Here is a 15,784-nt window from a genome sequence, read left to right as displayed (position 1 = left end):
AATAGAGCAAAGCGTTGTATTACAGTTTTATAGAAGACATCAATATCGATACTATTGTCTCACTATTAAAGTTATGTCATAATAATTACTATTTCATATTTACGTGTTAAAATATGCAATAGTAACGCCGGAACAAACTAGGCCTCATTTTTCGTATTTATTATAAAGAGGATTTGTGACTGGACCGATGTCCAGTAGTTTTTGAGTTTTGTAGGAGACTTTATATCTGAGTAATTTAAGCTATATTTATATTGAAAAATATTTGAATATTCAACCGCACCAAGACGAACCAAGCTTTTAGTTTACGTATAAATATAAAATGCTCCTACATAAATAAAATTTTAATTACTTTTTGCTACACATAAAAAGTTTGTCGCAGTTCTTATTAGTTTTTATTTTCGCGTTTTACAAAAACCTCTAAATTGTGTGAAACTCAAACGTCATTAACTAACATCAATTAATGTTATCAGTTAATCAATATTTACCTTAAGAGAGAGAACTTTTACGGTCCCAGTAGGCGCCTGTTCAGAGGCGACTCCAGCCAGTCTTTGGAATACGTCTTCATCCCGCGCCCGTCTTGCTGCACTTGGAGACGCCGGTGGAGTATTCTCAGACGCTCCACTCGCATCTCTATATCCATCAATTGTTTTTTTTTTATGGATTCTAATTGGTTTTGTCTCCACTGATCTCTTTTGATTAGAAATTATTTAGTGATCGGTTTTTACATTAACAATACTTTACACAGGATTTTTAAGACTTTACGCATCAACACAGATAATATTAAAACTTTCACGAATTTTACAGGATTTGTTCTTAAGTGATACTTTTATACAAAAAATATATTTTCACGCACATTTATTTCAATTCAGCCCTGCGATTCTGTAACTCACTTTTCGGACTCACACGGCGGTTTTCGCATCGGCGGTCGCTCTCAAAACAGTCGTGAAGCAGTTATTTTATGATTTGGCATTCTGATAAAAAATAAACTACAAGCTCCCACCTTTTCAGAATGCCAAATCATAGAATGACTGCTTCACGACCGATTTGAGAGCGACCGCCGATGCGAAAACCGCTGTGTGAGTTCGAAAAGTGAGTTACAGAATAGCAGGGCAGATAATATATTCAAAATATCTAGCTGTATTGAAAAATAATATTTATAAGACGACACAATCGCAATAGCTCAAATCTTATCCTTTCAGATCAGTGGACACCTAGAAAAGATTCAAATTCGAGATTTAGCGAGTAATTCGCAAAATATCTCGACTTCAAATCTTATAGTGAAGGACCCTTTTTGGGGTCCTAATCCAATGATAGCATGACATTATTTTTGTTATTTAATTAAGCTATACGTGCAAAACAAAAAAATATCAGGCATTAGTCTAAGCGTTTCATGGATTAATCACAATAACATGATTATGGACATATTTTGACGAGATTTACGTGATAAAATATGAATTAAATTAGCTAATTGTAAGGAAAGCTTCTTTTTTAATGGTTCTTGATGACGTTGGGATGGCTATAAATAGCAAAAATTTGTACTTACATTAACCGTTGTTTAGAAGTTTTAACATAATGAGATCTCCTTCGTTTTTTGTCGCTAATAGTTTATTTAGAGCTTTCTAAAAGGAGCTATACAAAAAATATGCCTCATAACTCATGTGTGCATCATGCAAGAAAGCAAACAACACATACTTTTGCATATACTTTATTTACATTGCTAGGTCATCCTTACTTAATTAATGGCGTCTCACTGCTAAAAATAATAAAACCATAGTTGAACCATATCAGAAAAAGTAAAAATCATTATGAGCAGCTCCTGTTTTTATAAAAAGCAGTAAACAAATTTACAACGCATTTACAAATAACCCAATTAACAAAAAAACCTTCGATCAGCACCAATATGTTCAAAATTAAACTACAGTTAGTTACAACCAAAGGTAAAATACAATAATTAATATTCAAACTTTGGATTATAGAACAAAATGATTATTTATCATTAAATTTGCTTTAATTCATTCCATTGTACGTGTGTTATATTTGCTATAAAGTGGCCTTCAAGTCTTGCAGTGGTGTCGTCAGTCCTCCACTATCGAAAGGTCGGTGAGGAGGCTGTAAGTACCGAGTGTGTGAACAGGTATACCCACTACACCCCGCCTACAAATTGTGTATATGCAAGATTTGTTATGTCTGCCGCTCTTGAGTGTTTCGCGAAACTATTTTTACAACGGTTCTGTATTGTCATTCTGGCCACTTCACTAATTTAGTAATCATGTCACCGTAAAATTGTAAACATACACACATTAACAAGATTTTTAACTCATCGTCCTGCTTACAATTTAACGTATTATTATTCGTTACATTGTAATCTATCGAAGTGTGAATCTTTCCACAGTTTACAATCTCGCGAGATAGATTACAATCTAACGGTTTTTACAATTTTACGGTGACAATCACACTCCAACCAAGATTTATTGAGTATAAAACAGAAAGTTCATTATGTCGTAGGGTCGTGTTAACTTTTGGATAATAATATCTATAATTTTGATGAGAACGTCGTTTAATATTCTTTGACATTGATGTACACAAAAAAACTGTTTAAAAAGAATTATCAACTCAATTCTGACCTAACACACGACACACGAGTCAAATCTTGCATACACAATTCTGAACCAGTGCCTACAGCAGCCATATCAGAAAATTATTTGTGGCAAAATTTGTTTTGGTATTAGATGCAAGTTTTGTTAGATGGATGACTTTTGACTTATTAATTAACCGATGATAACATGAAGTTAAAAACAGATTTTTTGAGATATGATTTCGTAAGTCATTATGGCCTATAATAGTGATACCTAAGGCTATCTTATATCATATATATATAGTATTTAATCGAGTAGAATAATGATAGGATGTGTCCGAAGATGTTAGGAGTTGCAATTAGTTTTTTATTGAAGAGAAATGATATTTCGGTAAGAAATGGATCCAGGTGATCAAAAGCATTACGAAATATCAAATTTTAAATAAAACTATTTACGAACGAATTAATATCTACATATTTTGAAGTTACGATCGCGTTTATGTCCTTTAAATAATTGTTAATCTAGTTCTCGCAGATGAAGACAAATTTAATTATTTATTTTTTATTGTTTAGTAGATTTATGTGGTTTGAAATGTACATGAGTCTGTGAAATTAAAGCTGTAATGTCACAAATAATTTTCTAATATCCCATTAAATATAGCACATTAACCCAAGCGAATCTAATGCAGGCGAAAGGTAGGGGTCATCTCTAACTACTACATGCTTAAATCTACGAAAACAGAATCTAAATTCTAAGCAAAAAAACTAAGTTAAAAAATGTGCAACAAAACTAATTTTTTTTCACACAATATAAAATTGAATCAAATAAAAAAGGGGTAAATAGTATAACTTACAAAGAAGCTGGTTTCGCCAAAGAGTGCTGTCTTCTGATTGGCCGGGGGCTCTCGGGTGGCGCTCGGCGATTGGCTACTGGTGATGACAACTGTGAGTTGATTGGTTGTAGTCCTCTGGAATTTTACGACATAAGTGTAATACGTGTAAGCTTTGAAGCAGGAAGGTTTAGTGTGCTGTATGAGAGTTGTAGATTAGAGTTTTCAGAAGGAAAAATTACATAAAAAGCACAAAAAAATTATTTATAACATTTAAACATTGTTTTAATTAAGTCCTTGTCGAAACTAGCGATGTCATACCCAAAAAAATCAGGTAATAACTGCAATAAATGTTGTGTATTATAAATTGTCATTGGATTGTGTAGTATATTTTATATGTATATAGTTCCAACCAATGTTCACTAGATTAATAAAAGCCATATAATATTTATATATTTCTGACACAAACACACAGTCAATTATCTTATGTAAAATTTTACGGCATAAATAAAATTATCAAAATAATACTTTATGAGTGCACGGTCGAAGTATGAATTTGTATACAAAGTTCCAAATTTTCTTCTTGTAACTACTATAAAGGCTGTATATTTTACCTGAGACTACCGGGCGCACTGGGAACTCTGCTGAGAGGCACTGGTTTTGGAGACGTCGGTTCCACTAAAGACTGGGTCATCGGGTCTACGTTCTCATCCCGACTGTATACACCTAAGTCCCGCAGACGAACAGACCCACGACGTACACTAAAATATTTATTTTAATTTAAAAAAATGCTAAAAAAAATTAAATGCAATCAAAGGTCATATTCAAAGCCAGAATTTTTTCAAAATTCTTTGTCACCGAACCAACATCTGTAGAATAAAAAAAAGGGTGCGTGTACTTATGTACGCGCGTAAGAAATTATACTTCTTTGGCGTTATTAAAAATAGGTTTTGATTGCATGCAAATAATTACATACAATTAAATAATCAAAGACTGGAAAAGGAGTCATTATAGACAATAAAGTTCAGTTTACATTTGAACAATTAAATAAATAATATTTATTATTATTCTCTTACGTTAAGTGTAACATAAATTCTATTATTATTCGAATGTTGTTTTTAAATTATGTCCAATGCCGTAGCATCTTCCGTGGGCAACTTCATTCTGTTAATTTTGTGTCACGGTGCGCGCGCATCTTAAAATTCTAAAAATCTTTAGTAAACTCACATCACATGCCAATAGGAGAACTATACTTACGTGTTTCTTTGGAATGGAGAATTATCATCAGGCGGCGACGCAGGCGCAGTGTTTGTTTCTCTCACACCGAGCACTGGAGGGCGAGTGTCTAATAGCGAACTGAAAAATATAAATTATATCATACTAGTACTGTTTAAAAAAAAAGTGAAACAAAAAATCACTGCCAAAGGTTTTAAAATAAAAAAATCTGATTGAATTAAATACAATATCGTTATAAGAAGTAATACGAGCTGTATGCGACAGGAGTATAAATATTTTTTGATAACTGATACACCTCACCTTATAGCATAGTTTCATACAAACGAGATAAAATTTCGATGTGAGTATCCGGCTCGAAGGACCATGTTAGAAATAGGGCTAAATTATTGCCAAGGCATAACAACAAAAGTGTTTGAGAATAGTAATGTTGCTAAATATTTTAGATTTTAGAAGAGAAAATATTATCCACACAATGCAATTGATTTAAATAAAACGAAATAAAAGCCAGTTATAATACCTGTCAACAGGTGAGACAGATCTTGTAGAAGTACCAGAAGAGACATGAGCTAACAAAGCAGCAAAAGCTTGCGAATTGTTCCACGGATTCAAGTTATTTTCGTCAGCGGCACGCAATGCACTGGCTGTCTGTTCACATTTCTCTTCCACCTGTAAGAGTATGAAGTTCAGGTTGAGTCATAGTCATGCTTATCATGCTTAGAAAATTAAAAATTGCTTAGAAAATCGTGTATTTTTAGTCAATTTAAAAAATATGTCAATATGACTAGAGCTTTGAATATTTTCTAAAAAATACAGAAACGAAAAACAATTGGTTCGTCATTATTTCTAAATATAGTTTAAATTCGAGGAACCTCAATAGTAATAGTTATGTTTTCCATGTTCTCTTACCTCAGCAAGTCTAGCCCGAGTGTCGAGAAGAGTCTTGCCATTTCTTGCCGATTCATGGGCGTGTTGTAAGGCCACAGCCGCCAATCTCTCTAACGTGTATCTTGCAGCCTCACACTCTATCTGTTCCAGCACCCGAGGGAGCTCGTTTTCTTCGTTCTCTTCCTGTTAATGAAATAGGACTTCCATGTAAATCAATGGTGGATTGTGTTGAGGCGTTCTTTGATTTACTTATTTGGTGATTACGTCAACACTAATTATTTACTTTTTTACTTATATTACCCACACATCGTCTGTGCTTGTAAACGAAATGCCTTTTCGAGGATACTTACAGAAAATTAATACGTTTATAGGTCGGTTATTGAAAGCTGGCGCGTTCACAGTACTCACACTAATGCAATTTCACTATACAGTATGTTTAAAAATATGACTTTTTTACCAAGCTATATATTTTAGTCTACTCTGGTTTTAGTAAGGTTGGGTGGGTTGTAAATAAATAAAAATGTGTCAAATACATATAAATATTATATGCATACGAGGTTGGATACAAAAGTTCTATGCCCGACTAAGAACGTAAAAGAGTAGTTTGTGTAAATAATTTTTCATTTTTCGACATAAGCTCCATCTAGCTCTTCACTTCACACTTCACTTTTACTTCACTAACAATTCTTTCAATACCCCTCTTAGAAACCCCAGTCGCATCTGATGTCAAATTAAAAATAACATTTTTTTATTAAACTGTTTTTATTGAGATGCTTAAAATAATTAAAAACATTGTGCACCATTTCACGAGATTGTCCTGGTAATGTTTGAAGAAAGATCAACATGTACAGTAAAGATCAACATAAACAGTAGCAAAAGAAATACAATAACTGTCTCTTTTATACTCATAAGCTTAACCAAACGCGAGAGAGACGGACGATATTTTCATGATGTATTTGTATTTCAGTTTGACATCACGCCTCGCGCTTATTCACAGACACTACACAAGCACAAAGTGTAAATGTGTTGAAGCCGCCAGCTTTAGATAACATACTTATATGTATATTATACTATTATTTTTGAGAGCTTTGCTTACTGTTTGAGAGCTTTGCTTACTTTTGCTGACAAGAGGCAGGAAGGGGGGGGGGGGGGGAAATATAAATTGCAGTAAATCTGCTTACGTGAACGGACCCACTAAGTAGTCAGTCTAGTAAAAATTAGTAGTCTGACCTCAATCTGCATTATCTGCGACTGTGTTTCCGCAATAGCTCCTCTTAAGTAGGCGAGTAGAGCCTTCGAGTCCGGGTCGTTGACCTGTGAGGCTCCAACGGTGTCTCTCTGTTTCAACTGGTGTTCTAGGGTCACTTCCAACTCTGCTAACGTAGTACGAGCTGCGCAGGCGCGGGATAACCAACATTCCAAACGCGACCACACTTCACGGCCTGTCATACGGGCTCGCCCACGATTGCGATCTGAATTTAACGAATAACATTGTAAAATATAAATTGAGTTTCTGGCATTGCTGTCTTCAGCATTTTCAATATAGTTTTTAAAGTGAAACTTTTATTACATCGTCTCCAACTTTTTCGTCTGTGTGCCGCGGGGCTGACCGTCACGCGACATGCTAGTAGGGATAAAGTGAAAGGCGCTCGTCATAGTAGCCAAGGCCAATATGGCGGCGCCTATAGTACGCAGCAGCTATTAGCGGCACGCAATGAGAGAATGAGACCGTGTATAGACTATTATTTAATATGTGCATATAATCTTAATAATTGTTATTACTATGTATATATCATCTAAATAATTGTTAAGTATGTCGTACTCTCTAAGACACAGAGTTCAATAAAAATATTAGTTGGAGACAGTCTACTTTTATTATTTTCCATTATAATTCCAATTTTCCAAGTATAAAATTAAGATTGATAAAGCGATTTTCATACCCGTAATGGAATATTATTCAAAATTTTTTTAGTTAAATGCATATATTATGTGAAAAAAAGTTTCACTTTTACGGTTTCATAAAACCACACAATTATTTTTTAATCATGAAGTCTATCACCGCTATTAGCAACATTGTTTTATAATTTAAAATTTCGCCTTTATTTCCTTGTAGTAAGGTATATAAAATCTCTTAACGAGATCAGTAAAAAGAAAAAAAAAATTACAGGAAAACTTTTGTAAGATTTCTGCTATATTGTTATATGTTTCGGAATTCATTGCGAAAATATTATACACAGCGCGACTGATACAACATAAAGTCTGAAAAAGTAGGACAGATATTTAGAGATTCTGTATATTTTTATGCTATCATATTAAAATAGTACAATAATCACCATGCAGTCGCCCAGCTGCCCTACTGCTGAGTTTATCTCTGTGCCCGCGACGGAGTAGTGAAACCTCTTCTTGTTTCCTTTTTAACACCTAACAAATAAAAAGTCTTTAATAATACACTATTTAAGTCATACACACATGTCATACAAGTAGCATTTATCTTAAATAAAAAATGATGCGGCGCGCCGCGTCCCCTCCACGCACTCGGCGCGGTTAGCCGTCCTACCTACGTCATCACATATAATTATTTAACAAATGTAAACAAAATATTGTAAACCTATTTTAAAAGCAGTAAAAATAAAAAAATAAAAAATGTTTATTATGGAACATAAGATACATGTATCACTTATTCCACGTCATTAAATTTGAATTTGTAATATTTCAAGAAGCACTGACGAGTGACGATTGCGGCAGACCGCAATAGGACCGCAATAGGGACGGTTAGCCGGAATACGGCATGCCGCTACGGCGGACCGTATATACCGCGGCCTGCCGCAGCGGCACACCGCATTGCGGCCAGCCGCTAGTGCGTTGTAGGCCTAAAATTCTGACAGCTATAATTTTTTGACATGTCAGTTTTTTTTTTAAATTTATTTATTAGCCGGATACAATTGACATGTCAGTGATAGGCAGTGATGCCAGCTAAAGAATAAAATAAAGTAATTAAAGTTAATTCGATATATTATTCGTGATATTGATATATTTGTTATTTTTGTAATAGGTCACTTGAGTAAGTAAATACATATTTAGATTTACCTTTTTGTAGGTAAAACATAAGAAATACGTAGCATTTTTTTTATTGCTCTCAAATAAGTCAAATTTGTCCCCTTTTCGGTGGAGAACTTTTTTAGTAGCAACACTTATGAAATGTCAGAATTCTACGGAATTAAAAATCAGAGTATAGTACTCTTTCGTCCCTTTCTATCGAATTGTGTTTATACTGACATGAAAAGAGATGAGTAGTAAAATTAAATTTTACTGACCAATTAAAAAAGGTAATTATTACACACCTGTTCTTTAAGTTTGGTCTCTGCTTCTAAGTTCCTTATTAAGTTGGCATTTTTGCGAGATTCTTTTCGTAGCTGGGCTACCTAAAAGTATAATTAATAATAGTGTTTAGTTATTTGTTAATGAATTGGCATTAAAACCTAACCATTACATAGCAATAATATTATTACTTCTTTGGCTCTAGCTGCTTCTGCTTGGGCGTGTCTCTTTGATTCCATCCTCATCCTTTGTACTAGTTTCACCTGAAAATAAGATAAAGTAACATTAACCACGTAGTCCACGAATCATCTATGAGTGTATTACAAAATACTTTACTAAACAGAATTCTAAAAAACTATTTAATTTTATATTTTCGTAAAATATACGTAACACGTCGTGACGTATTTTACAAATACACGCCCGTAGTTATACGTATGCGTGCGCGTCTAGCGGCGACTGATACTTGTAAATAGATAAGCAAAGATTCGGGAAAATGAGTTACTACTAATTACTGACATGAATTTGAAATAGATAGACAAGAGTAGAATAATAATATTTACTGCACCAAAAACTTTAGTTAACACCTTTTGTCTTCAGTCACCGTGACCATGCACGCTGTAAAGCACGCGAAACGTCGGAAGAATTTAAAATTATGTAAAATAATTGTAAATTTATAATAATACATAACTTCAATCCGGTAAAAAAGTGTTTTCTTTAAATGTGTACAAGTTATGTCAATAAAAGACAATATTAATTATTGTTCTTTTGCAAAATAAATAAAAAGAAAGCATGAGTTCTTTATCAGCCCCGATACTAAAATATACTATCACTTTCCACACTGACTAAAATATAATCCATAAAATATACATTCAAATAAAATTGTAATTTTACATACCTTATCTCGCTTCAAATTCTGCAGCTCGTTCCGTAGAGAGTGAATCTGGTGTGCGGTGTGCTGTTGGGATTTCTGAAGTCTGGCGTGTTCCCTCTGAGCTGCTTGAAGTCGCCTCAACTCTCGGGACATGCTGGAGACCCGTCTTTCGTATTCTTCTTTCACACGTTTGAGTTTATCACTGGGCGGGGTTGACTGGGAGGCTGCAATCAAATAAATTCGTGATTTTCTATAAAAAAAATCTGATTATACGAAACAAATCATTAAGATTCTCAATTAACGAACTACATATTGGAAGTGGTTCTAACACAATTTTCCAAAATCTTAAATAGAAAATTCTCGTGTTACAATGTTAGTTACAATACTCCTCCGATACGGCTCGAACGATTTTTATCAATTTTTATATGCATATTCAGTAGGTCTGAGAATCGGCTACTTTTTTTCAAACCCCTAAGTGTTAATGGTTGTCGACCCCTAAATTTTACATTTTTTAATTTTTGGATATTTTTTTATGATACAGCATTAAAAAATACATACAACCCCTAATTTTCACCCCTCGTTTTTATTATAATTGATATACATGGCAAAACGATGTTTGCCAGGTCAGCTAGTATATATATAGAAATAACCACATTTTCATCAACGGAACATATCATTCGGACTAAATAAAATGTTTGCTATGCTACTGATCACTTAAATGCCTCAAAGCAATCTAAGCATTTATACATCGCTTTCACTTGCAACGAAACAAAATGGCGTAGCTAGTGTAGCTGCTTTTTAAAATAAATTTGATTAGTCAGAAATTTGTCAGAAAAAAACGTTTAATTTTAATTATGACCCTACTTGACATCATAAAACCTATACATTCACTATCTTTCATAACTATATCTCTAATTCACTAACTCATAATAAAACCTTTAATTCCCAAAAACTTTGAAAAAATTTACCCAAAGACGCAAGAACTTTATCCCTTTCCTCTCCCGTAGCTTTGATCTGCTGATGCAAATGGTCCAGTCTTTGTTCGTAATGTGTACGCAGCGCGGCCAATCTCCTTTGAGATGCCTCTAATTGGTCCACTAATCGAGCCTTCGTGTCGATATCTTCACTTAAGGCCGCTAGCTGCGCCGTTAGGAGTTGTTGACCTGAGGTAGAAAGAGTAGTTAGATTAAAGGCCGGCGACGTCACTGAGTGATGAAACATATAGCTGTACAATTAATTAGATTATTAAACAAATATTTGAAACCATAAAATAAACTACGGGACATAAATATGTAAACTTGGCTATTCATTGGTTTTTAGAAATACTAAATTTATTATTTATTTTAGGGAAAACACCAATTATACTTATAGCCAAAGATAGAAGAAGAGAAGAAGACTAACTGGGTATACCTTAATTCGGGTGTGTTGTTAGTATATGTCGATATGGTATATACTTGAAAGTGTGTGTGTGGGGTGAGCTCATGATGCAGAAAATTTAGCTAAGTATATTCTCAATACTTTTAAGCATATTTCGCGATAGAAGAACACACAACGTTTCGAGTTCAATACAGTAAAAGAGAGTAAAAGAGAAAGAGAGAGAGAGAGAAATTTTCCGTGTAATTAATTTAAAAATTTCGTATTTTTATCCGTTCCTGGTAAAAATCCATCTCTGGTAACTTTTCATATAGAAATTTCTTTCCACGAACCTTTCATCTCATTGTCCTCTTCAGAATCACTCTCCTCTTCTTCCGAGGGTTCAGAATCACCAGCACTTTCGCCTTCAGCTCGTTCCCTCTCCCCAAAAGGCTCTGGCACTTCTGTTAATTTACGTTGGAATTCTAATTCACCCATACTGCGTGCTAACAACTCTTTCTCCTGTAAATGAAAATGACAATTTATTAACATCTCTTATTGTAGTGACTTTTGACCACTCCATAGAACCTAAAAAGGATTTTTAAAGTTTTGATTATAAATATTTTTTTCTTCCTTTAAAAACCCTTTCATGCCTTCCTTTGCAAATGTCTGGTAAAATAATTAAATTTATATCGAGTAAAAAACCTTTTGGTGTCAGATTTATGCATCAGTTTCGTGATTATTATTTTCTTTATAGAAAAGTCAGATCAGCCTTCTGTTCCTGACACACGACCTCGATAGAGGATTTTTTTTTATAGAACGGGGGGCAAACGGACAGGAGGCTCACCTGATATTAAGTGATACCGCCGCCCATGGACACTCTCAATGCCAGAGGGCTCGCGAGTGCGTTGACGGCCTTTTAAGAATTGATACGCTGTTTTCTTGGTTTCCTCAAAATTTATTTTTGTACGAGCTTGTTCAATGGGCACATTGAAAGACAAATCTATTTTCACAGCTGTGGTTTTAACGTACGATCAAAGGGTTGAAAGATACTTAAGGCCAACACTACACACTGCTCATATGCAAAAACTTATTGAGATTTTTTTATATTAAAATAATAGTAAGGACCTATCATCGATTTAAAATCTGCATATGTGGTAGGGCTCGAATTACAGTACAGAAATATGACCCGTGGGTTTAAAATTTCGTTGGCTATATTATTGTCGGTACAAACATATACAAACATAGTACTTTTTTGTTTTTTATAATAACACCGGGAATTATTACTTGCTTTTGTAGTCATTAAATATAACTGAGACAGAAATAGCGAGATTTTAATTTTTTTTTGTTTTTTTTTTGCCCTTTGACATCACAGAGAATGAGACGATAGAAACAAATGTATCTAAAATAAAAGGCTTTTATTATTATTATACAACTGACCTTATAAAGTTCTCGTTTCGCATCGTCAATGATGGTAGAAGTATCGAGAACAGAAGAATCGTGTCTGGTCCTTGCTTCGCGTCGTCTGCTAGCTTCGTACAACGCATTTGCTTCCATTAACTGAGCCCGAAGGTCTTCTATCTCTGATACGTAACCCTAAAGAACCAAACAAATTATGATTTTCTGGACATTGAAAAACTCGTGTTAAATAAAATTATTTAATTAAACAATAAAAGTGACTTAATTTATGCGAGAATATTTTTTTTTTTAAATAAATTTTGTCATATTTTTTTTTGCATTTGATAATCCAAGCCAGGCAGGCTTTGGTATTGACCTGTACTATCTTACTTTATCACTTTAATATAAAATAAAATAAAAATAATATGTTTATTATGGAAGGTATCACTTGTTCCACATCATTTGTAGACGTGACATAGTATGAAGTAAAAATAATAAAAGCACATGAAATGTAGGTGTTACACAGCCTTAATATAAATAACAAAGTCTTCTTTTATTTCAAGACTTATAATCATAATTTAGTCACACTAAGGTGTTGAAAGTTATATCTACTTACTAAGATCTATACCTCTTAATGTAAAGAAACCCACGAATAGAAGCCCATGAGCGATTGACTCAATCTATCTACCTGTACTAAAGCCGTAAGATTGCACTCAGACGCGTCAGGGTTGCCCTCTTTCGGTCCCCAAGCTCCCAAGGCCTTTTCAGCCAAGAGTTCACTATTTCTAGCAGACAGCTTGTCTACCGTCCCCTGCAGGGCATGCAGTCTTCGTCGTAGAGATTCAATTTCGTTATGCAAAATCGCATTCTCTTGAACTACGTCACTCCAGCCTTCTTCACCGTTTTCTGATATGATGCGTTTGCCCTGAAAATAAATTACATTTACGAAACGAACGAAAGAACGAAGAATGGCTCAAATAATACGTGAATGGCGAGGCTTTTCAACTTCTTGACACCACGGGCCTAGTGAGAAGTTGGAAAAGGACAAAACCATTCGAATTAGTGTGAGTGCACGTTAGTCTTAAGTGCTAAACAGTGGTAAGTGGAAAAACAAAAAAAAAATTTCATCCCCCTAAATTTTAATTATTTAGGCAAAACTTTTTGTATTTTTTTTTATGATACAGCATAAAAAGTACATACAACTCTTAATTGTCACCCCTCTATAATCATCCCCTATTCTTTATTATTGTAGATATTTATTTATATTGAACTAAAAAAATGTTTCCTAGAAATAATATACATGGCAAAACGACTAACTAGTAATTATCATAATAATATACGAGTATATATACACACATTTACGAGGGACGGTCAAAAATTATATTTAATACATTTGATTTTTCTTACACTTAAACATTAGTATTAGCGAAAATAAATATTAAAAAAGAAAAAACTTTAGAGGTGTGTTAATTTATGTTAATTGGTATCATAACAGTATGATAGATTTTCTCGACACCAATCTTACGACGAAAAAAAAAAGCCAACATCACGAGGTGTTCTCAGGCGGTCACCCATCCAAGTACTGACCTCGCCCGACGTTGCTTAACTTCGGTGATCGGACGAGAACCGGTGTATTACAATAGCAAATAGCAAAAAAGTGTCGTGACAACTTTCCGTAAGAATTTTTTCCGTCCAGCCCCCTTTCACAACACACGATAAGGAACTTCGTTCCAATACCTGTTTATATTCAGTCAGCTCCAATTGCAGCCTGGCAACTTCTTGCCGCAGTTGGTGTATGGTCCTCGAAGTCAGGTCCTGGTTGACCACACATCTGTTCTTTATGTTCCTGGCTCTGTTCGCGTATTTTAACGTATTCAACGTCTCCATAAAGTCGCGGTCGCTGGGTGATACGCACGCTATCATAACTGTGTTGCTATTACCTGGAAAGTAACACGAAAATTAAAAAGAAAAAGTGTTTTGTTTCTTTGGTATATGTTCTTTTTTATTATCAAGACAAGTTGGACCTACTTTAGTTTTACATAAATCTTATGACAATTTTAAATGTTTGTTAAGGTTCTAATGATGTAGTTTTTGAAAATACTATTTTACTAAATTTATTAATATTTTTTATAATTTAACTTTATAACCCATATAAATTTATAACCATAGATTAAACGAAAAAAAACATTATTATCGTTGGAAGTCGATATCATCATGGATAAAATAAAAAAATAAATCAATGGCGTTACAGCCTTTTTAGGTCTGGGCCACAGATTTCTGTATTTGTTTTTATAATCATTTGTCAATCTAATAGACATGTAGGTGATCAGCCTCCTGTGCCTGACACACGCCTTCGACTGTTTGGGTCTAAGGGGTTTCCTCACGATGTCTTCCTTCACCGTTCGAGCGAATGTCAAATGCGCACATAGAAAGAAAGTCCATTGGTGCACAGCCGGGGAACGAACCTACGACCTCAGGTATGAGAGTCGCACTCTGAAGCCACCAGGCCAACACTGCTCATCATTGTGGATATCGTTATAATTTTCTTTTGAAAATGAAAATTCTGATTTTCGACCCATCTCGATTCTACCTTTTCTATCCAAGGTACTTGAACGCCTTATACATGAGCAATTAAATGATTTCATTAAAAGAAATTGCATACTTAACCCACTTCAGTCTGGGTTTCGACCCGGACATAGCACGACTACTGCTCTGGTCAGAGTTGCCGATGATATTCGGGAAGGCATGGACCGCAAACAACTCACAATTCTCACGTTGCTAGATTTCAGCAATGCTTTTAATACTATTAATTTCGAAATTCTAATGGGGTTGCTTAGGTCGATTAATATTTCTCCTCATGCAGTTAACTGGTTCTCTAACTATCTTAATGGGCGCCGCCAGTGCATTAAGACAAGCGATTGCATGTCTCAGTGGAGTTTGATTAAATCTGGCGTTCCGCAAGGTGGCGTACTTTCTCCTCTTCTTTTTGCTATTTATATTAACTCCTTAACTTTCCGTCTTTCAACCAATTTTCATTTATACGCCGATGATCTTCAAATCTACGTTCAATCAAGTCTCGATGATCTCCCACAAGCCATACAATCTACTAACTATGAGCTGGCAAAGATAGTTGACTGGAGTAATAACTTTGGTCTACTAATCAATCCCAACAAGAGTAAAGTAATAATTATTGGCAGCCCTTATTTCACGACGAGAATTGACTGGGCCAGACTACCTCCTGTACATATCGACGGTGTGACTTTAAATATCAGCCGTACAGTAAAAAATTTGGGGGTTTTAATTGATCAAAATTTATCC

At 34.5% G+C, this 15,784-nt stretch overlaps 1 protein-coding gene across 2 annotated transcripts in view; it reads right to left on the bottom strand.

The window, feature by feature from the left end:
- The window catches only part of LOC125059932 (kinesin-like protein KIF21A), a 59,765-nt gene that overhangs the window by 6,512 nt on the left and 37,469 nt on the right, over positions 1–15,784 (bottom strand). For both annotated transcript variants that reach the window (XM_047664632.1, XM_047664633.1), the window contains exons 7-22: positions 14,204–14,406; positions 13,155–13,391; positions 12,509–12,664; positions 11,422–11,590; positions 10,684–10,878; positions 9,740–9,939; positions 9,036–9,107; positions 8,868–8,948; positions 7,860–7,947; positions 6,757–6,998; positions 5,548–5,709; positions 5,159–5,307; positions 4,663–4,761; positions 4,020–4,166; positions 3,430–3,543; positions 486–630 (exon numbers count right to left, since the gene is read on the bottom strand). In XM_047664632.1, the coding sequence (XP_047520588.1) occupies positions 486–630; positions 3,430–3,543; positions 4,020–4,166; positions 4,663–4,761; positions 5,159–5,307; positions 5,548–5,709; positions 6,757–6,998; positions 7,860–7,947; positions 8,868–8,948; positions 9,036–9,107; positions 9,740–9,939; positions 10,684–10,878; positions 11,422–11,590; positions 12,509–12,664; positions 13,155–13,391; positions 14,204–14,406 (2,459 nt within the window). The remainder of the gene's footprint in view (positions 1–485; positions 631–3,429; positions 3,544–4,019; positions 4,167–4,662; positions 4,762–5,158; positions 5,308–5,547; positions 5,710–6,756; positions 6,999–7,859; positions 7,948–8,867; positions 8,949–9,035; positions 9,108–9,739; positions 9,940–10,683; positions 10,879–11,421; positions 11,591–12,508; positions 12,665–13,154; positions 13,392–14,203; positions 14,407–15,784) is intronic.

Source organism: Pieris napi, chromosome 20 (genome assembly GCF_905475465.1).
Source record: "Pieris napi chromosome 20, ilPieNapi1.2, whole genome shotgun sequence".
Lineage (NCBI taxonomy): Eukaryota > Metazoa > Arthropoda > Insecta > Lepidoptera > Pieridae > Pieris > Pieris napi.
This window is presented reverse-complemented; position numbering and strand designations above follow the sequence as displayed.